General features: G+C 48.5%; 2 protein-coding genes across 2 annotated transcripts; both read right to left on the bottom strand.

The window, feature by feature from the left end:
• Positions 1 to 5,651: 5,651 nt before the first annotated feature.
• CD320 (CD320 molecule) lies at positions 5,652 to 10,216 on the bottom strand. The gene is made up of 5 exons (XM_019711927.3): positions 9,893 to 10,216; positions 7,336 to 7,458; positions 6,710 to 6,943; positions 6,250 to 6,411; positions 5,652 to 6,089 (listed from the first exon to the last, which is right to left on the bottom strand). The coding sequence occupies exons 1-5, from the start codon at positions 10,017 to 10,019 to the stop codon at positions 5,965 to 5,967; spliced, it is 771 nt and encodes a 256-aa protein (XP_019567486.1). The 5' UTR covers positions 10,020 to 10,216; the 3' UTR covers positions 5,652 to 5,964.
• Positions 10,217 to 12,354: 2,138 nt separating this feature from the next.
• On the bottom strand, positions 12,355 to 22,129 carry NDUFA7 (NADH:ubiquinone oxidoreductase subunit A7). The gene is made up of 4 exons (XM_019711928.2): positions 22,007 to 22,129; positions 21,581 to 21,630; positions 19,085 to 19,234; positions 12,355 to 12,560 (listed from the first exon to the last, which is right to left on the bottom strand). The coding sequence occupies exons 1-4, from the start codon at positions 22,055 to 22,057 to the stop codon at positions 12,470 to 12,472; spliced, it is 342 nt and encodes a 113-aa protein (XP_019567487.2). The 5' UTR covers positions 22,058 to 22,129; the 3' UTR covers positions 12,355 to 12,469.
• Between the last annotated feature and the right edge of the window lie 2 nt (positions 22,130 to 22,131).

Here is a 22,131-nt window from a genome sequence, read left to right as displayed (position 1 = left end):
TTCAGTAGGTGATGGATAAATAAACTGTAGGACGTCCTGACCATAGACAATTATTCATTGTGAAAAAGAAATAGCTGTGTGGTGACCAGTTAGCTCAGTTGCTTAGATCGTGGTGCTAATAACACCAAGGTTGCCGGTTCGATCCCCTCATGGGCCACTGTGAACTACGCCTTCCTTAAAAACAAAACAAAAACATTAAAAAGAAAGTTATGAAACCACGAAAAGACACAGAAGAACCTTAAGTGCATGTTACTGAGTTTTGAAAGCAGCCGATCCGAAAAGCCTACATAATGGATGATTCCAACTGTATGACATCTGGAACAGGCAAAACTATGGAGACAGTAAAAAGACCAGTTATTTCCAGGAGTTGGAGGGAGGGAGGTGAACAGGTAGAACACAGAGGATTTTTAGAGCAGTGAAACTAGTCTGTACGATACTACAATGATGGATACATGTCCCGATATATTTGTCCAAATCCATAGAATGTCCAACACCCAGAATGAACCCTAATGTAAACTATGGACTCTGGGTGACTATGTGTCCATGTAGGTTCATCCACTGTAGCAAATGCACCATTTGGCTGTGGGATGTTGATAACAGGAAAGGTTGTGCATGTGTGGGGGTGGGGGGGGAATGGGAAATCTCTGTACTGTCTACTAAATTTGCTGTGAACCTAAAACTGCTCTAGAAAATAAAATCTATTAATTTTTAAAAATTTATTGGGGTGACAATTGTTAGTGAAATTACATAGATTTCAGGCGTACAATTCTGTATTACATCATCTATAAATCCCATTGTGTGTTCACCACCCAGAGTCAGTTCTCCTTCCATCACCATATATTCGATCCCCCTTACCTTCATCTCCCACCCCCCACCCACCTCTATTAATTTTTTTTAAAAGACAGCTTCACTAGGAAATCAGGAAAATGCCCTCTGAAATAGCCATAAGATTTATTTTTCAACCATGAGGTTGGAAAAAATTGTTTAAGTTGTGATAATATCAAGTGTTAATGAGATTGTGGGAGAAAATTATATTCTCCTGGGGGATGTGGCGTGTTCTGGAAGACAACTAGGCACTAACTGAAAAAAATGAAAACCTGCTGATCCCACACGCCCGCATAGCACTTCGCAGCAGCCCAGACTCAGCAGGAGTGCCCCAGGATATAGGGGCGTGTCTTGGTAGGAAAAAAGGGGAAACTATCCCAAAAGCCAATAATACGGAAATGTACTAATAAAATGCATTTTAAAATACATATCACTATGAATTACATTCATATAATCAACATGGATACCGAAAACATTGTTGAGTAAAAAAAAAAAAAAAAAAGATAATGAGATGGAAAGAATGGGGGAGAAATCGACCTCTCCCTAAAGGACAAAACCTAGAGGATTTTCCAATAAAGTTTTATCAGCATTTCAAGTAGCAGATAATTCCCATCTTATTCAGGTTGACACCAAGAAGAGAAAAAGGAATGAGAGGGGGGAAAACACCCAACTTCTTTTAAGGGGATAGTATAACCTACAAAACCAAACCAGATAGGGCTACCACATGGACAAGTCTGGAAAACATGCTGCTCAGTGAAAGAAGCCAGATACAAAAGGCGACATACTGTAGGATTCTGTTTATCTGAAATGTCCAGAACAGGCAAATCCACAGAGACAGAAAGCAGATCAGGCATTACCAGGGGTGGTGGAGGGGAGGGAATGGTTTCCATTTGGGGTGATGGGAATGTTCTGGAAGAAGACAGAGGTGGTCGTTGCATAGCACTCTGAATGTCCTAACTGCCACTGAGTTGTTCCCTTTCAAATGGTTCATTTCATTACATAAATTTCACCTCAATAAAAATAAAAACAGGGCAGGCTGGTGGCTCAGGTGGTTGGAGCGCCATGCTCCTAACGTCGAGATCGCTGGTTCGATTCCTATATGGGCCAGTGAGCTGCGCCCTCTACAGCTAAGATTGTGAACAATGGCTCTCCCTGGAGCTGGGCTGCAGTAAGTAGCTGGAGGTTGGCATGAGCTGCCATGGGTTGCCACGGGCTGCTGAGGGCTGCCGTGGGCTACCATGTGCCTCCATGAGTGGCCGGTGGCCAGCATGAGTGGCCAGCAGCCAGCGTGAGCCGGCGAGAGCTGCGGTGAGCTGCTGAGCGGCCAACCCACGACCAGCAACTGACTGCCTCAGCGGGTGGGGGTGGGGGGAGTGCAAGGCTCATAATACTAGCATGGGCTAGGGCGCTGTGTCCTACACAACTAGATTGAGAAACAACGGCTTGAACCGGAGTGGGGAAGGGGGAGGCAGAAGGGAAAAAAAACAAAACAAAAGCCCACTAATTAAAAAAGACATATGCACCCCTATGTTCATTGCAGCACTATTTGCAATAGCCAAGATATGGAAGCAACCTAAGTGCTCATCAATAGACAACTGGATAAAGATGTACTACCTTTATACAATGGACTATTAATTGGCCATAAAAAAAAGAATGAAATCTTACCATTTGTGACAACAGGGATGGACCTGGAAGTTATTATGCTAAGCGAGGTAAGTCAGACAGAGAAAGACAAATATCATTGTGATCTCGCTTATATGCAGAATCTAATGAACAAAACAAACAAACAGAACAGAAACAGACTCATAGATACAGAGAACAAACTGTTGGTTGCCAGAGAGGAGGAGGTTGGGGGCACGGTGAAAAAAGTGAAGGGATTAAGTACAAACAGGTAGTTCCAAATAATCACAGGAATGTAAATTATAGCATAGGGAATATAGTCTCTAATATCATAATAACTATATAGTGCCAGGTGGGTACTAGACTTATCGGGGGGATAACTTCATAGGTTATATAAATGTCTAACCACTACACTGTACACCCAAAACTAATATACTATTGAAAAACCTTTTTAAAATTGAAAACCCATTTTTAAATTGAAAAAAATAAAACATGATAGTAACATTAAAAAAAAAAAAGAACCGCCAACCAGAACCATGAGATAGAATATATCGACAGTTGTTGGGAGCCCCTGAGCATGCGGTGGTTGGCTCCCCTGATAACAGAACCCAAGTGATACTCCAGAAAGAGCCAGATCCTAGGCCCCTGCTTAGGCGGCATGTGACATCTGCAGCTGGCCTCACAGCCTCTGGCCCACTGTGGCTGACCATGCCTGAGCAAAAGGTGAAAAACCTACAGACAAGAAAACCCTACCCTCTGGAATAACTCCTTCCTGCCAACTGTTAGAAGCCCACCACAGTTCCGTCTCTGTGGCAGGCACCTTGGCCAGCTTGGGGTGCACCCAGGGGGTGCAGAGGGAACGCCTTGTACCCCCGGAGGTGGGGCACCTTCTGCTCCACCATCAGTCCAGGCCCCAGCCCCTATCCTGGTTGCAGCCCACCTTCCATGCCTCAACCCACTGCCCAACAGAGAACTCAGTCTCCAACACGCTGCCTGAGGTCAAATCTCCAAAACCCACCTCAAGCACCTTCCCCATGGGGAGCAGGGTCCCAAAGCTGATCTTTCCCACCTGCAGGAAGCCCTCCAGGTGCACATGCTTGCTCTGTCTATTATTGGGGCCAGCTTCCTGCCTGCCAGATGTGGGAGCTGAGACCCTGTGTGGGACCCTGTGTGCTCCCCCAGCACTGGGCTGCATGGAGCCAGCTGGCAGCAGACACCTAGTCCACCTCCAAGGATGTCAGGGAGGTCCCCACAAGGACACTACTTGAGTCCTGGTCACCCCATTCAATGACGAGGAAACCAAAGGTCAGAGAAAAGCCTTGCCTCATCACCCAGCAGTTAGGGTGTATTTTCTGTATTCTTGACGCTCCGGTAACTGGGGTCTCCCCAACCAGGGAGGGACTGTCCTTTGTGGTTAGCTTGTGCCTAAAGATAGAACAACTCACATCAACTCAACCAACCCAGAGCCACCATCCCCCGCCCTGATGACCCCAGGGCCAGATGCCTGACATTAAGCTGTTCTGATCGCCAGGCATCCATTTCGAAAGACATCCATCTTGAACAAACACAACGCCAGCCTTAGGACTCAGCTACTAGCAAAACCACCAGATAAGAATCAGGCTGCTCCCACCATGAAGTTCCCTCTTGCAGAAAGTCCTGGTGACCTAGGTAACTGACCACTCGAGCGACCCCGTGTCTCCCTTCCTGCACCGTAATTCCCGCTCTCATGCTTCTTTTTTTTTTTTTTTAAGATTTTTTTTTAATTGGGGAAGGGGAACAGGACTTTATTGGGGAATAGTGTGTACTTCCAGGCCTTTTTTTCAAGTCAAGTTGTTGTCCTTTCAGTCTTAGTTGGGGAGGGCGCAGCTCAGCTCCAGGTCCAGTTGCCGTTTCTAGTTGCAGGGGGCACAGCCCACCATCCCTTGCTGGAGTCAAACCGGCAACCTTGTGGTTGAGAGGACACACTCCAACCAACTGAGCCATCCGGCAGCTCAGCGGCAGCTCAGCTCAAGGTGCCGTGTTCAATCTTAGTTGCAGGGGGCACTGCCCATCATCCCTTGCGGGACTCGAGGAATCAAACTGGCAACCTTGTGGTTGAGAGCCCACTGGCCCATGTGGGAATAGAACCGGCAGCCTTAGGAGTTAGGAGCATGGAGCTCTAACCGCCTGAGCCACCGGGCGGGCCCCGCTCTCATGCTTTAAATTAGCCAATAAAAAAACCAGGAAGCCCTACTTGCCCCACCCTCAGATCCTAACACAGGGAGAGCCCCAGGTTAGTTCTCTCTCTCTCTCTCTCTCTCTCTCTCGCTCTCGCTCTCGCTCTCGCTCTCGCTCTCGCTCTCGCTCTCTCTCTCTCCCTCTCCCTCTCCCTCTCTCTCTCTGTCCCCCCACAGTGTGGCCCGGGGCCGGCCATGTACCCTCCAGGACCTGTGAGTAATACATCTTGTTCCTCAAAGTTCCCGATGGTTATTGCTGAGGTCCATCCTGGGATCATACTATGAATCACAGGGCTGGTCCAGCCAGAACGCTGGCCCTGGTTGGCGAACTGTCTGCTGGGGGAGCAGGCATAGCATGGACTCAGGTGAGTGTCTCAGGCATTCCTAGCTGAGCGCAGCAGTCAGCAGGCTGAGACTCACACAGCAGCCAGAGCCCCCAGAACATTCTCTTAGCAATCCCATTCCTGCTTACCCCGCCTTGCCCATGCCCTGTGGTGGAAACCACAGCAAGGGCTCTGCGTTTACCCACAACCTGCCTCTGCGTCCTGACACCCCAGTGCTCCCCCATGTGGCCCTGCCAGGCATGGCATGCCCCTGCCTCAGGAACTAGGAATTACAAAGTGGCTTTTCAACGGCAGTCTTCTACTGATCTGTTGGCCTCATCGTACCTGAATAATAAAACCTACATTTTAGAACGGGGTGGAGCTGGGACCAATCCACGACACTTGGTTTCCATCTCAAGGAGGAAGCAGCCATAATGGATGGGGGCCCCCAGCAGGCACTGTCCAAGCTCCTCTTTGCAGAAGCCTGTGAGTAATGCAGGCTTCCCTGCTGCTCTGGCCCCACTGTCCCTGCTCTGGATCCCGGAGGCAGAAAGGCTGACAGGACATCCAGGGCTGGGTCCCAAGTCCCACCCTCTGTGGGCTGGGCACTCCACCACAGACCCCAAGGATGCCTGGGCAGAGAGAGACAGAGGCTGAGAGGCAGGCGGACAATGTAAAGTAACTTTAATCGCCACCCTCAGGTAGTGGCAGTAGGAGTGTCTAAGCACGGGGCCACCCATGGCAATAGTCTGGGGCCAGCCCCTTGGTTCCAGTTAGGGTGTATTCCCCATCCAGCTCCTCGCATCCAGGGGAGGGCCCGGACACCTCCAGTCTCCAGGATCACATCTGCAGGAGCTCAGGTCTGCAGTGCTGCGTGGCCAGAAGAACCCATGTCTGAGGACTGGTATGCTAGCAGCAGCTGGCGGTCTCCATAGCTGCCCCACTCAGGGCATGGGCAACATGATGGCAAGAGCTCATCCTCAGAGCAGCAAGGTCTTCCTCTCTGACAGCAGCAAGGACTCCTTCACGGCCACCAGGAGCCCCTGGGCACAGAGCCGAGAAAACGCAAGCAGGGTGGCGGCAACCAGACCTGCACTTAGCACCACTATGGGGAACACAGATGGGAGTGGGTGAGGGAGAGGCAGGAGCTGCTCACCCACCGAGCTCCTAATGCACTGGCACGGGAGTCTGCAGCCTGTCCCCTCCCCGAACCCCAGCTCTCAGGCTGCCCTGGCCCCAGGGGTGGGAGGACCTATTCATCATACCAGCAGCTGCGATAGTCCCATAGGCATTTTGGTTTCCCAACTTGACTGAGTCCTGGTCCCTGACTAAGGTGGTGGTGGCATTCCTGAGAAAGGTGACATTCTCCAGGGTCACAGAGGTCACAGGGGTCCCCACAGATGTGCCTTCCTGGAGGGTCTCAGTTCCTGCAATTAAGTCCAGGCATTCATGAGCTGGGGAGGGGCACCTGAGGCGTGGGGGGATAAACAGGGGTTCCAGGTGCCTGTGGAGAACCTTGAGGCTCATCTTCCATCCCAGACGGAACGAGGTTGGTGAGCACGGCTGCCCCCAGGACTGACCTCCGGATGCCCCCACGGAGACGCAGACACAAGCAGATGCGTGTGTCCACACCCTAGCCTGGTCACACGATGAAAGGTGTCAGGCATCCTTGTCTAATGACCAGCCCTCCCCACCGCTACAGGCATAAGGTCCCATGGTACACACCACAGCCAAGCTCATCGCTGGAATCAGGACAGTCCGGGTGGCCATCACAGAACCACGTGTGTGGGATGCAGGAACTGCCCAGTGAGCAGCGGAGCTCCCCCTTCCGGCAGGGCTGGCTGCTGCAGTTCAGAAAGTTCTTGTCGATGCCATCAGGGCAGTCATCCATGCTGTCACAAGAGCAGGGGCTGCCTGTGGGCTGCGGGCACTGCCCATCCTGGGCACACGGTTCTATCTCTGGAGTACAGGGTCAGTCAGATCCCAAATGCTCCCACAACAGCGCCCAGGTACTCCCCACAGCCCACCTCTCTGCAAGCCCTGCCTTTCAAGGACAGTGGACCCTATAAGGCCCGCCTATCTTAAAGGCTTCGCCCCTGCCTGTTAGCTCCACCTTCCAAGGACTCGTCTCCCTGCAAGCTCCTCCTCCCAAGAGCCAACTAACTCCCTTCCCTGTAAACCCTCTTCTCAAGCCGAATCCCACCCAGACTTCCCTCCTTGCAAGTCCCACCTACCCTCAGGCCCCGCCCCACCCCAATTGAAAGCCACACCCCTTCCCCAAACACCACCTCCAGTGGTCCTGCGCCTGCAACCCCCGGGGGGGGGGGGGGGGGGGGGGCATAGCCACTCACCGCACTCCTCATCGCTGCCATCAGAGCAATCCTGGTCTCCATCGCAGCGCCAGATGAGAGGCACGCAGAAACCACTGGTGCGGCACTGGAAGCTGGTGGGCAAGCAGGAGCCTGCACTGGGGCCTGTGAGATGCACACAAATGAGGCCTAGGAAGTCCGAGTCTGGACCCTCCTCCAGGAGCCCAGTGGTCACAGGCTGTAACCACCAGGAGACAGGCCAAGTCCCAGAGCACTGGAACTACCCTGGTGGCCACCCTTTGCTGAGGACCTACTATGTGTGGGGCTCGGAGCAGAAGTGTTCATGGCCTCACCATGAGCCTTCCTGGGCAGGTTCTACTGCGGTGCCCATTCTACAGAAGACACTGCAGAGAGGTTAAGGCCAGAGGTGGCATAGCTGATGGAAGAATGAGGGTTCAAACCCAGGTCTCATTGATTCAGGAGTCTTTACCAGGCTCCAAATAGCCAGATGGTCACCCCAGGAGTCTCTCCAAGCTCCATGATTAAACAGGCTGGAGGAGGGGCCATCTCTAAACCTGGCCTGGATTAGGCCAACTGTCAGGGTCAGCAGGGCCCGTTACATCCCACCTGCTTAGCAATGGGGAAACTGAGGCCCTGGGTAGGTGACCTGCTTTGTGAACTCAGTTCCTAAATTCCTCCCAGATCTGACCACTTTCCCCATCCTGAATGTGCCACCTCCTCACCAGGCCCCCACCCCCTTCTCCATTCAGACACTGGAGACCTCTCAGTCACATCATTCAGTCACCCACCTCCCCTGCTCAAAACCGTCCCCTGGCCCCCTGGTCCCTAGTCCCCTATCCCTTTCATCATCAAATCCTATCTGCTCGGTATGGCCACATGACCTGGCCCAGCCCTGAATCCTTTCTGGAGCCACAACTCCTTCCACATTCTCCTCTTCACCAAGCTTCCTCTGTCCTGGTCTCTTCATTGCCTCTCCAAGAGGCCTGGCTTGTTCTACCTCAGGGCCTTTGCCAGTGCTGTTCCCTAGCCCAGTGCACCCTTCCCTCCCTGCACTCTGTACCTAGTGATTTCCTCCTTAACCTTCAGATCTCACATTATTTCCTGGGAGGGGGTCTCATGCCCCCTCAAAGATCTCTGAGGCTCTGCTTCCCACTTATAACAACCATCCTTAAATTGGTACCCACACAGACTAGACACTCAGCATGTCAGGGCTGACCTTGTGACCACAAGCCCAGGGCAGTGCCTGACAACAAGCGGACACAGGTCACACTCAGATGAGATCTGAGCCTTCCTGGAGTCTGGGCAGTGAGGCTTGGGTTATACGCTGATAGGGAGGAGTATAGAAGGCCCTGGAATGGGTGGGAGCCTGAGGGAAAGAGCAAGGGAGTGCCTTAGAGCTTGGGTGCAGCAAGATGGATGGCAAATACCTGGTTTGGCCCCATCCTAGCCCCACTCCATTTGATGCTGGTCCGCCTGACCCTTCCATCTTTACTCCAAACCTCCCGCTCTCCACAGTTGGCCCTCCATGGACCACAGTCCCTGAGCTGGGTGGAGACAGGAAGAACTGCAGACAACCTGGAGCAGGCTTCCTTCCCTGCAGGCCGGGGCCTGGCAGCCTTTGGGTGAGGCTTCCTCCCTAGGCCTAGCCACTCTTGGCCAGGACGCCAATGACCTCCTTCCTTGGCCTGCTGGAGTGCGTGTCCCTCTGTAAAGGCAGCAGAGCTGACCCAGGCTCATAAGGCTGTGGGGTCAGACAGGACTTGGAGTAACCAGGGACTTCCCCTCGCAGCCTTATTTTCTCATGTGTAAAAGGGGCAGTTAGGTGTTGTGAAGAGACTGCTTGTGTGTAGAGTTTGGCGCTTGGTGAACATGAGCCCTGCTTCCTTGAGGGAACCAGGAACGTTTAAGCTGAAAAGGCAGGGACTTTGGGGTGAGGCAGGGGACCAGATAAGCTGGGAACCCATGGAGAAGTGGGATAAATGTGTGAGCCTGAGCTCACAGCGGAAAGTCTGGGGCACCTGTGTGCACAGGGAGGCCACTCTACTCTCCCAGCTGCTTCTGGGAACCGCAGAGATGGCCACCAACCACACTTAGGCCAGGGGTCACATGGAGGGACACCGTTCATTCTCTAAGGCCAGAGGAATAAGTGCAGAGATTGGGAAGGGGGAGGAAACAGCCACATGGCCTCAGCTCAGGAGTACAGGGTTTGGAAGGTGCAGCTGCGGTGGGAGGTACCAGGTACCGGGTGACCGGCACTGCAGTTAGAGGTCGGACAGCGAGAGCCTGCCGCGAGCCTTCCTGCCCACGCTGGGTTGAAGGGCGGCTTGGAGGTGACAACGAGGCACGACAAAGCAAAGCAGGTGCAGGGTGGGAGCCAGGCCGAAGCAGGGTAGTTAAAGGCAGGAAGTCCCCCTGTGGGGGATGGCTCACACAACAGCCGGCCTATGTTGTCCGCGGAGTCGAGAACCACGAGCTGGGGGAGTGTCCGGGACACACGTGCCGTACAGCCCACGTCAAGGCACTGCCGGCGCTCGGGGACGAAGCCAAGCTTCTCGGGGGCCGCGCGGATCTCACTCACCTGAGGCCTGGGCCGGGGACCGGGTCGTGACCGAGGTCGGGGCGGCCTCCAGGCCCAGTCCGAAGCCGAGCAGCAGCCGCAGCGCCAGGCCCAGGCCAGCCGCCCGGGTCGCACTTTCCCAAGCCATCCAGGCGCTCAACGCGCCGCCCACGCCCGGCACCAGCAGTGAGCGGTCCCAGCCTCGCTCTTATCCCCGCGCACGCGCGCACACGCCGGGGGCGGGACTCACGCCCCTAGTCTTGAGGTTCCACGGTCCCGGGCTAAGCCTACCGTAAATGTCCGAATATGAGGGAACCTGCGATTTGAGGCTCTTCCCCACTTATCCTAGTGGCAAAGTAGTACATCAAAAGGTATGGACAGGACCCCTTTGAAACCAGGAACTTCTGGGGATGGAAAGGAACTTGTCGGTTCCTACTTACAATATTTAACGTTCTATATGCATCCTGAAGCACATGTACGGCCTAATTATCTTATTTAGTGTGGCCGCCACTCCCCTCAGGCACGCCCCATCCCCCCGACCCCCGCCCTCCAACTGCCTCATTTGTGCAGTCAACACATGATATATTTTATTTACTTATTTTGGTTTAGTGTCTGATTCCCCACTGGAATGTCAGGTCCAAGTCAGGAATGCTGCGTACGTCCTGTTCTTGGCTTCTAGCCTGAGTCCTCGGTCCCTGGCACCTGGATGTGCTCACTGCCTCATTTAGTCCTCAGAGACCCCTCCTATGGAGAGTATTATCTTCACTTCCGGAACAAGATATGTGAGGGCAGCCCTTGGGTTTTCTCTTCTCACACTCACCCAGGAGGCACATAAAATACAGACCTTTTGCAAGCTTTCTAGAAAGCCAATGTGGCTGCTGCATTTTCTTCTTGAAAATAGTTTTATCTACAGCTCTGCCTTCCTGAGAAGCAGCACATCCAACTGCCAGGGAGACCCCAGACAAATCACTGTCTCTGAATGTTAAGACAGGTATGCAAGTGTTTACCCCCCCACCCCCCACCCCGTGTTCAATGAAGCCACACTAAAGCGTCTGGATTTTCACAGAAGGGGCTGTATTTGCAGGTAGATGGCGTTCTTCACTATTTGAAAATGTTGGTGGTTATAGCCACTTTTGGAATAGATATACTCGTATTTTCTGATAATAATTTCTGATTTTCCGGGGAAATAGGGTAAGAAGCAAAGGTGCACGGGTAAAGAGGCTGGTGGAAAGGGTAGCAAATAGGGCTACGGGTGCTTCACCTTTGAGGTTTGACATCTTGGTAAGGAAGACATCTGGGGTCCAGGGAGCAAAGTTGAAGAAGCCATTTTAATGCCTTAGCTCTTATGTCCAGGGGGTATGACAACAGCGATGATCTCACAGGATTGCTCCAGGAAGGAGGTGAGATCATAAAGTGTTCAAAACAGTACCTAGTACATAGAAAGAGCTCAGGTGTCAGACCTTTCTTATTACACTCCCTTGCCAAATTTCAATTCAAGAATCTTCAATGGCCCATCTTGCCTGGGGTCTTCCGAAGCCCTCCAGTGTTGCTCTCCTTGTCACCTCTGCACACCCTGCACAGCCTTCCTCTCCCCCAATCTTCTTTCTAAATCTGATTCATCATTTGTCCCACTGGAATCCCACCTCCTACAGGAAGTCTTCCCAGGGGCTTCAGCCCATGGGGCTCCCTCCCTCTGACGAGTTTTGAGCTTTTAGCATTTGAGATGCCCACTCTGGGACACTCATACCTCCTGCCTGGGACTGTGATCCTTTCCTGCCTGTTCTCCACGTCCACTCTCCTGGCACACAGCTGACCTTAACCTACTGAAGGGTGGCGGGGTTCTTCCATGGGGCAGCCACCACACTCCCCTGCGTGGCTCCCTATTTTTCCTGCAGCCAGACTTGGGCCATTTCCTTTTTGGCTTTCACTGTCCTCATTCCCTCACAGACACCAGCCCCTTCCTTTCCTGGGCTGACTGCCTCAGCCTCTAGGCCCATGCAAAGAGTTTTCTGGCTCAGGAACACATTTCCTCATTTGCCCCAGGTAAGCATTACCTCTGAGTAACCTTGCTGTCCTCTGCCGTCCTTGCTGAGTTGCAGGGTGGTCAAGGTCAGGCAGGGGCCGCAATGGGGGGGGGGGGGTGCTGGCCAATGTCCATGTAAGCAGTGGATGAGGGAGCTCTCCAGAGAGGTAAGTGAGCAGGGCGTCTGGCCCTGCTGTCCTGCAATCAGTGCCCCGCAAACCCCCAGAGGCCCTGAAACCCAGCCCATCACTCAGGGATAGAGCCAGGCCTTCGGTGAAGAGACAGGGACATCTCTGGGCCCCTTGCACCATGTCATCTGACTGGCACATATCACTATGGAGCCTGAGAAGCATTAACCCTCCCCCACCCCTGGAGGGCTGTCAGAGTTAAGAGATTTGGCAGCAACTTCACCCCGAAATTCAAGTAAGCAGTGTGTTGCTTTAAAATAAAAACGAAGTGATACTGGAGAGCATGATATATTTGCTATAAATTACGTCACATTGTCCCGGGAGGGAAGATGAGGGGAAGCACTCGGGTGGCCATGAGGGCACAGCCAGGTGGCCCAGAGCTCAGTGTCACAGGTAAGGCTGGTCCTGGGACAGCTCCCACTTCTGTATGGGAGGAGCTGGAGTCACTGCCTTCTTCTCAGTGGCTACCACATCTGAGCTAGAAGAGGAATAAAAGCACACTTAGGTTAGGGCCAGGTTTCCAAACTGCAGTGTGGAGGTTATCTGAGAGGGACCACACCTGCCTGCACAAACACACCTGCTCAGACTGGAGCTGGAGACCAGAGCGCATGTTTCAGAAGGCCCAAACCTCTCCAAGGGGGTCCCCCAAGGGTCAGCACACTCTTGCTGGGAGCTGGCCAGCCCCCTTTCTACCCCAGGGTCGGTCTGCTCGCCCTGGCTCCTGGGCCCAGAACCAGCTGTGAAGAGCTCTCTCCTCCTCCAGCACCCCAGCCCCAAGGTGGACGAGCACCTGCTGCCCCAAAACAGGAAACTAGCAAAAGGGCCAAGCAATCAGGAGATGCATGTCCCCTGCTCTTCCTTCCCTCAGGTGCATGCTAATTCTCAGAAATACAATTAACTGATCAGAAAGTTAGAGAAATTGGAAGTTGACTTTTCAAAGTCTGATAGGAAAAGAAAAAGGGTTTCAGCAGCCCTCGCCCAGGCCCTCCTGCTGAGCTATGAGGAATGTAACCACAGCCAGTACCGCCTGATGCGGAGGTGGAGGAAAGGAAAAAAAGGCACTTTAAAAAAAATACAAGCAGGGCCAGCCCGGTGGCTCAGGCGGTTAGAGCTCCATGCTCCTCCTAACTCTGAAGGCTGCCGGTTCGATTCCCACATGGGCCAGTGGGCTCTCCAAGGTTGCCAGTTCAATTCCTCGACTCCCGCAAGGGATGGTGGGCAGCACCCCCTGCAAGTAAAATTGAACACGGCACCTTGAGCTGAGCTGCCACTGAGTTCCCAGATGGCTCAGTTGGTTAGAGCGCATCCTCTCAACCACAAGGTTGCCGGTTCGACTCCTGCAAGGGATGGTGGGCTGTGCCCCCTGCAACTAGCAACGGCGACTGGACCTGGAGCTGAGCTGTGCCCTCCACAACTGAGATTGACAGGACAACTTGACTTGGAAAAAAAAAGGCCTGGAAGTACGCAGTGTTCCCCAATAAAGTCCTGTTCCCCTTCCCCAATAAAATCTTAAAAAAAAAAAAAAAAAAAAAAATACAAGCGGCTAGTCTCACCTGCCAAACCCCACCCCACTTCAAATGAAAAATTTCAAGTCTTCTCTGCAATTATTAGTAATTCTGTTTATGTGTATAATGTCTATGTTTTTATATATGATATGGTGTTTTTTTGCCTCCAAATGGTATTACTAGTTTATAATATTTAATTGGCTTAAAGGGATTAAGCACTTATATAAATTAAGAAGAAAAAAAGGAATTAACCTAAGAACTTTTCAGGATCATGTGATCTAGGAAAATGTTTGTATTAGAGCCGGTTTAAGTTTTGATTAGAGAGAGAGAGAGAGAAAGAGAGAGAGAGCCTTCTTCTAGAGTTAATGACATTAAACATGGTATTTTTGTTTTAACTAGTTTTACAAAAACATAAGTTATTTTTGTTATGAAATTTGTCAAGAATATAGCTTGGGTAATAACTGATTTTGAAATCTCAGAGTTATTAAGAACTAATAAATGAATGCAACTAAAATAAAAGGTTGTTGATAAAACTTTTCAGTAAGAATTATGTCATGTGATATATACATACTTAAACATGTTTTTTTTCCAAAATTCTTTTGGTAATTTGAAACATTAGTTTTTACTAAATGATGAAAAATTATGGAATATCTAGGTATTTTGAAATGACATGAAATTCTGAAACATTATTAATCTAAATTTACCTAACTTTTGGCTTATTACAGAGAAGCTCAAAGATATATTTGAATCCGTTAATGAATATGTCTTTTGCTTTATTAGAAATATGTGTCTTAAAATCTGTGAATATATTTGCCAATGAAAGAGCCTATGTTTCTAAGGGTCACAAAATGCATTCATAAATTTCCCAGTCTGAAGAATGCTGCTTACTTTAGTTGTCATTACAAATGGAGGTTTCCAGGGGTTAAGAATTCTAATTAAGATGGAAAAAAACTATTATTTTTGGTAATAAAAGGAATAAGATATAGAAATACATTTTTGAAGGAAATTAAAGACAGTGATTTGTCCTAAGGTTCGTTGTTTCTTAATGAATAAGAGGCAAACTGAAGGGGACTGGGAAAGTTGTAGGTTTATAAAGAAAAATATTGAGGAAGTCTTATATAGGTTAAGCTGAATAAGATTGGAACAAATTTAATTAAGTAAATGAATTTAAATATCAAAAGTAAGCTGATACAAAATTAGAGTTGGGTTTTTTTCTCCCTGCTAAGTAGGGCAGGGTTTCTTGGACTGTTGGTCTGTTACTGATATTATGAAAAAGCTTTCTATCTAGAAAGCAAAGATTCTATGTTTTATTAAAATAGTTGTGTTTTATATTGTTTTAATCAGGTCTTTGATTATTTAAGAACAATCTTCTCAGTCCTAAGAACTAAAGGTTTGCTAACCTGTATTTATGTTTGATGCCTCTTTTTGTCACTTTGGGTAAATGAATAATTCAGTATTGTTTCATGATATGAGATCTTTTTGGTCAAGTGTGGTTGACAAACTTCCCAGGATTCAAACGAGAGAGAGAGAGAGAGAGAGAGAGAGAGAGAGAGAGAGAGAGAGAGAGAGAGAGAGAGAGAGAGAGCCCTTGGAATACCTCAAAAGATTTGTTTTCTCTCCTTACAAAAGAGAAATATTTTTTCTAACTAAGGCTTAGTTTGGTGTGTTGAAATTATATGGAAGCTTTGTCAAATAAATTATTATATTGTATTTGTATACATATACCGTGTTTCCCCGAAAGTAAGACCTAGCCGGGCAATCAGCTCTAATGTGTCTTTTGGAGCAAAAATTAACATAAGACCTGGTCTTATAGTATAGTAAAATAAGACCGGGTCTTATGTTAATTTTTGCTCCAAAAGACGCATTAGAGCTGATTGTCCGGCTAGGTCTTACTTTTGGGGAAACACAGTATTAATAGTACAATGGATGTTCTAGAGATTATGTCAAAATCACCAAGAGTCTACAAAGTTAAAGTTGTGCATGTGTGTGCCTCCCGTGAAACTTCTCCAGTGTTCTGGCATGAATTGGATTTGACCACTTGCCATTTTATTCATTATATTCTTGCCAAGCACATTGATACGTGTGTTAGACTGAATCACAAAGGTTTTTTGAGTATGGTGGTGAGTTAGAAAAAGTGGATTATTAGGCTTATCCTTTGCTCTGTACCTGTGAGAATAGTAAAAACAAAACTACTTGACAATTTGATTTTTTAGAATAAAAGGAAGCATATGACCTTTTGAAATACTTCATGCCTCGCCCTACAGAAGACTGCAAAGAACATGGCTATTTTAAAATTGTATAAACAAGTCATTTTAAATGCCAGTAGTCTGAAAAATCTTTTCAGGTTTTTCCCTTTGATGTGAAGATAGGAAACTTATACGGGTAGGGAGTGTCTGATGGACAACAGTGTAGCTTATGACGGAGACAGACAGAGCCTTCAAAGAAACTTAGATTGGTAGTAGTGGGTACTAAACTGAACACTCAATTAGGTGGTAACCTTCCCTGGGTAGGGATGATGATACAGAAAAGCAAAGTTCTTTGTTGATTGCACTGTCAATTGCACTATTATCAGATCTTTAACTGTGTCATTTTAAGTTTTTTGTCATCTACAGACAGTTATTGTTTAACTCTGATGCTTTCTGCAAGTATGTTTCATCTTCAGAAAGATCCACAGAGAGGACTCTGGCTTTTTTTAGTATATAAGGTTTCTGAGAGGGAATTTTCAGATCATACCTTTGAATTGGATGAAAATTTATAGATAGAACTCTGAGAAATAACTGGATTCATGGAAATACTGGCAAATAATCAAGATAAACAAGAATTGATTGCGTGAGACTGAATGAACCGAGGATGATAATTTTTATAACTTTTTGTTTGAAATATTGCTGATTTTTAACTCTTTTGTTTTCCAGATATAAAGAAACTCGTTTCTTTGAAGCTGCCTGTGACTTGGAACAGTTTGGTTAACTATGCCTTTGTAAGCAGTACTTAGAGATTTACATTTTTTTCCCTACCTGATCCCTCCAGAATTTGTAAACTCTTAATGAATATTATTATTTTCATGGCAATATGGTTGTTTGCATGGATTCAAGAAGAATCTGTTCTCTTTCTAACAGGACAATTGGAAACTCCTGGGTTAAGGCTTTGACTGGAATATCACGTTTGAGAGATGTGCACAGACTCTGCATGTCACCAGAAAGCTTTAAGGAATTAAGATTGACTCTGGAAGCCAATAAAAGCCTCTTGGAAAAACAGCCTGGTAACCTGCTTATAAGGCCCACAGCAGTCTTTCCAGGTAAGGAACAAAGATTGCTTTCCTGGGAGATGCAAAGAAAGAACCTCAAAACATTTTCTGGGACCTCAAAAACCTGAGGAACTCATCCAATTCTATAGGTACGGCAGACAAAGTCTGATGGCAGTGATGTAGCCTGGCTTCTTAGCCCTGAGAGGAGATTCCTTATGAAAGTCCAGCAAAGCAGATTTAAGGGAACCTATGTGATCAATTGCTATTCTTGTTGCACTTATGTAAATAACAAGCCAAGTTTATGGAAGCTAGGCTTACACAATGAATTAGTCTTCATTTGGCTATCTTTGATAAAAATGAGGGTGATTTTAGAGAGAAAAATTGTTTCAATAGAGACCATAATGCACAATAGTGGTTATCAGATTCTAGTTGTTAATTGTCTTCAAAGTTTTATTTTTCCCCTGTGGGCTGGACTGGATCCCGAAATTTTCTGATGGAAGTATTTAGCTGCAACCCTCTGAATAGTGTTTCATTTTTTTCTCTCACCCTTTGCCTTGGAATTATTGAGAATTAAAACTGTTTTTTCTGAGCCTTGCAATTGCAGACTGCAGCTGGATGACACGATGTAAACTTGGGAGAAATCGTCACAACAGCTCATGCTTTGGACGATCTCAGTGACTGACACTGTGTAGGAGCTTTCCTGAGTACCTGATGACATCATCAGAGAAACTAAAAGTGCAGATCAGGAGAATCTGTTGGATTGTCACTGCCTGCCTTCATTACTTTTTATTTGTCTCATATTAGGGCACAGGTATCCTGACCTACTGATTCTTGTACCATTGCTACAGTCTCTGTAAATTAAACACCCAGAAAGAAGGACCCCTGTAAGGCTCAAGGACCATGGCGAAAGATGTGATAAAAGGGGTCTGATGGGAAGACCAGTCTGATTCCACCCTACATACTAATCCTCCTTGGTTGAGCCTGGACCAGTTGCCTTACTTTCCTCAAGACTGAGGGATGAATATAAAAATGGGGGAATTGTAACAGGGTAAAATACTTCCCTCCCTGAGTCCACCTTAATTCCAGCCAGTGTTCTACAGATATGCTAACTGACTGGAGGAGTTCTGCCTGAGACTTGAGTAACTTCTGGTCTGAAGGACTGGGAACAGAAAGATCTGGAGATTCCCCCCTTCCTTGGATCTCACCTCTTGCCCCACCCCTTCTCCCTTCCCTGGATATATACAGGATGCTAGAACTTGGGGCACTCTTAAAGTGGATTTGAGAAAACTAGAAATCTCCCATCTCCTCATGATGGCACCATTTCCATAAATAAAACCTTTCCTTATTCCAAACTCTGATCTATTGAATATTAAATATTTGATGCACTGAGCACACGGGCCTTGTGACTGCAACATGGTGACTATCTATAGTTGATAATACTGTATTGGATACTTGAAAGTTGCTAAGAGAGTAGATGTTAAAAGTTCTCGTGGGGGCGGCCGGTTAGCTCAGTTGGTTAGAGCACGGTGCTCTTAACAACAAGGTTGCTGGTTCAATCCCCACATGGGCCACTGTGAGCTGCTAGATTGAAATAACTACTTGACTTGGAGCTGATGGGTCCTGGGAAAACACACTTAAAAAAATAAATAAAAGTATATTAAAAAAAAAAAAGTTCTCATCACACACACAAAATTTTAACTATGTGAGGTGACAAATGTTAACTAGACTTATTGTGATCATTTTGCAATATATGTAGATATTGAAACATTATGTTGTACACCTCAAACTTATATGTCAATTATATCTCAATTAAAAATAAAAGGAGGGGGAGGGGGTTGGTAGATGAGGGTAAAGGGGATCAAATATATGATGATGGAAGGAGAACTGACTCTGGGTGGTGAACACACAACGTGATATATATCAATGATGTATTACAGAATTGTACACCTGAAATCTATGTAACTACTAACAATTGTCACCCCGATAAACTTTAAATTAATTAATTAATTAATTAATTAAAAAGGAATACAAAATTGCAAAACAACAATACCTGGGCTTCTCCCAGGGCTCCTGAAGGGACGGTGGAGCTTCAACTGCTTTGTAGGAAACACACCCCTGGCTTAGGCCCTAACTCCTACTCTGGGCTGGGTGGGGATTAAATGAGTTTGCAAATGAAGATGCTTGATAAATGGGACCTTGAAAAGCACAAGCAAAAGAAGGGCTGGCTGCAGGAGGGGCGTGTGGCGTCCTCACCTCTCCGCTGGCTTGCCCGACACTAGCGCCTTGTGTGCAGACATGATGATTGAGGGTGGCATGGCTTCCCGGCGGCCATCACGAGTGCAGTAGTGATTGTTGGAGAGCTTGTGGCTGGGGCCCACAGGGAGCCTGGGAGGAGGCTGAGTTCTGAAGAAAAAGGATATAGGCATTGAAGCAAAGCTGTAAGTGCTCTCACCACCTGGGTGGGCAGGGCTAGTCACCTCAGTCATGGGGACAAGCTCCAGGCCAGGGACATCCCTTCCCTTGGTACAGTTATGGAGGGGCATGCCTGGAGAGGGTCCAGGGCCTAGAAGCAGGTGGCAGCCTAGGCTTTGGATGTCAAGGCCCTGAAAGGTGAGGTCTGGGTCTGCCCCAATGCAGGTCCCCCACTTACCCCAAATGTGGCATGTATGGATAGACGACCTTTTGTGAAACCTCCCAAGGAAGGGGCAGGCCGAGGCTGGACACCTGGGCCTGTTCCCACCTCACCATGGCCTCACTTGGCAGCTGGCCTCACTTCCATCTGCAGATGCTCAGGAAATGAAGAGGCCGGGTGTGAGGCTCTGCCTACCACCTATCCAACAGTTAGTCAGTAAACACTTGGGCAGCAAGCTCCAAACAGCTCATTCTGAGGGGCTTCCTCCCCTAAGGCCTGACGACAGAACTCCTGCGTTTCCTGTAATCTCAGGAACTCTTTGGAGAACCCTGCTGGGATCAAGGCTTATTACTCAAAGAGCACCGTTTTCCCCCTTGTCTCCCAGGCCTCTGCGTTTCCTGCCACCTCATAGTGGCTGCAGCCAGAAATGACAGCTGTCCTGGCTTGAGCTAATCCTTGGGGCGAATTTACAAAGAAGCTGGAAGCCTGAAAAGGAAATCCTAAACTCAAAACAGGTTTCCCTGGAAAACATAGAAGAGAGGGAGGGCAGAAAAGGTAGGAAAAATCATAAAAAGATCATTTTCATTCAACCATGTTTTTAAATAACCTTTTGGCTGATAATCATTTTGTCAGGATTTAAGTTTTTCTAAAAACAAGTGGCTATTTTATATATATGTATATATACACATATATATAGTTTTACGTGTATAGTTTTTGAAAAAGAAATAGATAAAAATAAAAATTTAATATTCAAAGTAATATCCTGTGTGGAAGTTAGAATTTGTCTAACTCCTGGAGTGCAGAGTCAACCTCTGTAGGCAGGTCTATAGCTTTCTGCAACCCAACTCAGAAAAGGTACAACCAGTGCCTAATGGAAAGGCCCAAATGAATCACTAGTGGGTGCCATTATCCTAAAGCTGAAAAATTCCAAAACCATTTCTTCAACTGGCCTAACTACCCTGGATGGGAAAGCAATTTAAAACTTTTGGGGTTGGCCCAGTGGCTCAGGCAGTTGGAGCTCTGTGCTCCTAACTCCGAAGGCTGCCAGTTTGATTCCAGCAAGGGATGGTGGGCTGCACCCCCTGCAACTAGCAATGGCAACTGGACCTGGAGCTGAGCTGTGCCCTCCACAACTAAGACTGAAAGGACAACTTGACCGGGGGGAAAGTCCTGGAAGTACATAGTTCCCCAATAAAGTCCTGTTAAAAAAAAACCCAAACTCTTGGTATTAGGAATTAGTTACACCATGTAGGCATTCGCATAAATTTGGTTATTTTAATGCTATTTTTCTTCCTTTCCTGCTAACCCTCCATGGCTACCTTACTTTTGCCTGCCCTACTTCATGTAACTGCTATCCCCCTTTCCTCCATGTGTTTCAACCCCACTGCCTTCCTTCCTACTTCTGGCTCTGTTGGGCCTCACAGCCTTGGTGCTTACTGTTCCCTTTGCCCAGAATGTTTTTTTCAATAATTATCCTTTGGCTACTTCTCATCATTCAGGTAACTCAAATGTCAATCCCTGAAAAGAGACTGACTGACCACCTGACCTGAGGTAGCCACCCTCCGGTTTATTCATTTTGTCTGCAGAGCATTCCAGAATCAAGTTTTTTTCACCTGCTGTGCTTATTTCCCTACTGTTTCTCTCTCCCTAGGATATAAAGAATGAGGACAAGAATTTTTCTTGTTCGCACTGGTATCCCCAAGGCTGAGGACATGACAGGGGCCTGTAAAGGTCAAGTAATTTTTTGGACATAAATGAGTTTGAAATCAAGACACTTCTGGGTTCAAGTCCCAGCTGTCACTTTCCAGCTTCTGAGTAGCTTTAAGCAAACGATGTAGTATCTCCACGCCTCAAAGTTTTTCATCTGTAGCTTGGGGATGATAACACTAACTAGCAAGGTCACACTGAGGACTGAAAATCACAATCTGGATTCCCACTCAGAATTCATGCCCCATCTGGCTGTTTCCACAGGCAGCAGTCTCCAACAGAGCCCAGCAAGGGGGCTGGACGCAGGATTTTGACCCAGGGCTCCAGGGGTCTAAAGGAACACGAGCTTTGTTTTTGGTGGAGGAAGGAGAGAACAGGGAGTGTTTGGGCAGCGAGCGGGGCCTGCTCACCGCTTGGCGATCTCCTGGTAACGCAGCTGCAACTTCGCCTGCAAGTCTTGCTGTGGGAGAAGAGGAAGGAAGTCAGCCAATTGGGCACCCCAGTAGAGGAGAGGGAAAGCCCGGGATGGACACATGGAGACGGGAGATGGGCAGTTAGGGACAGAGATGTAGGTTCTATGAAGAGGGAAATCGGGGGCGGGGACTAAGGAGATGCCAGGTCTGAGTGGATCTCCGGCCAAGGGCGGGGGGTATGTCCCGGGCTGAAGATGTCAAGAGTCGGGGGTCCCCGGCTGAGCGAGGGTTCGGGTTCTCTGTCCAGGGGGATCTCGGCACTAAGGCTTTCAAGCCCAGGATGCAGGAGAGAATGGAGGAGCGGGTCCCGGGCGCACGGAGTCTGCGGCCCACCCCCAGTGCGGCCCTTCCCGCCCCGCGCACCCCGGAGGCCCAGTTTCGTAGCCTCTGGATGAAGCGGGTAGCAGACGCCATCTTCCGTCCGCTCCTGAAGGGCGCCGGCGACGTCGCTACCGCGGGGGATGCTAGGAAGTACGCGTTCGGTCTCG

Source organism: Rhinolophus sinicus, chromosome 15 (assembly GCF_057876585.1).
Source record: "Rhinolophus sinicus isolate RSI-liver-muscle chromosome 15, RSI-T2T, whole genome shotgun sequence".
Lineage (NCBI taxonomy): Eukaryota > Metazoa > Chordata > Mammalia > Chiroptera > Rhinolophidae > Rhinolophus > Rhinolophus sinicus.
Note: the sequence above shows the minus strand (reverse complement) of the source record. Positions and strands in the feature narration are given on the sequence as shown.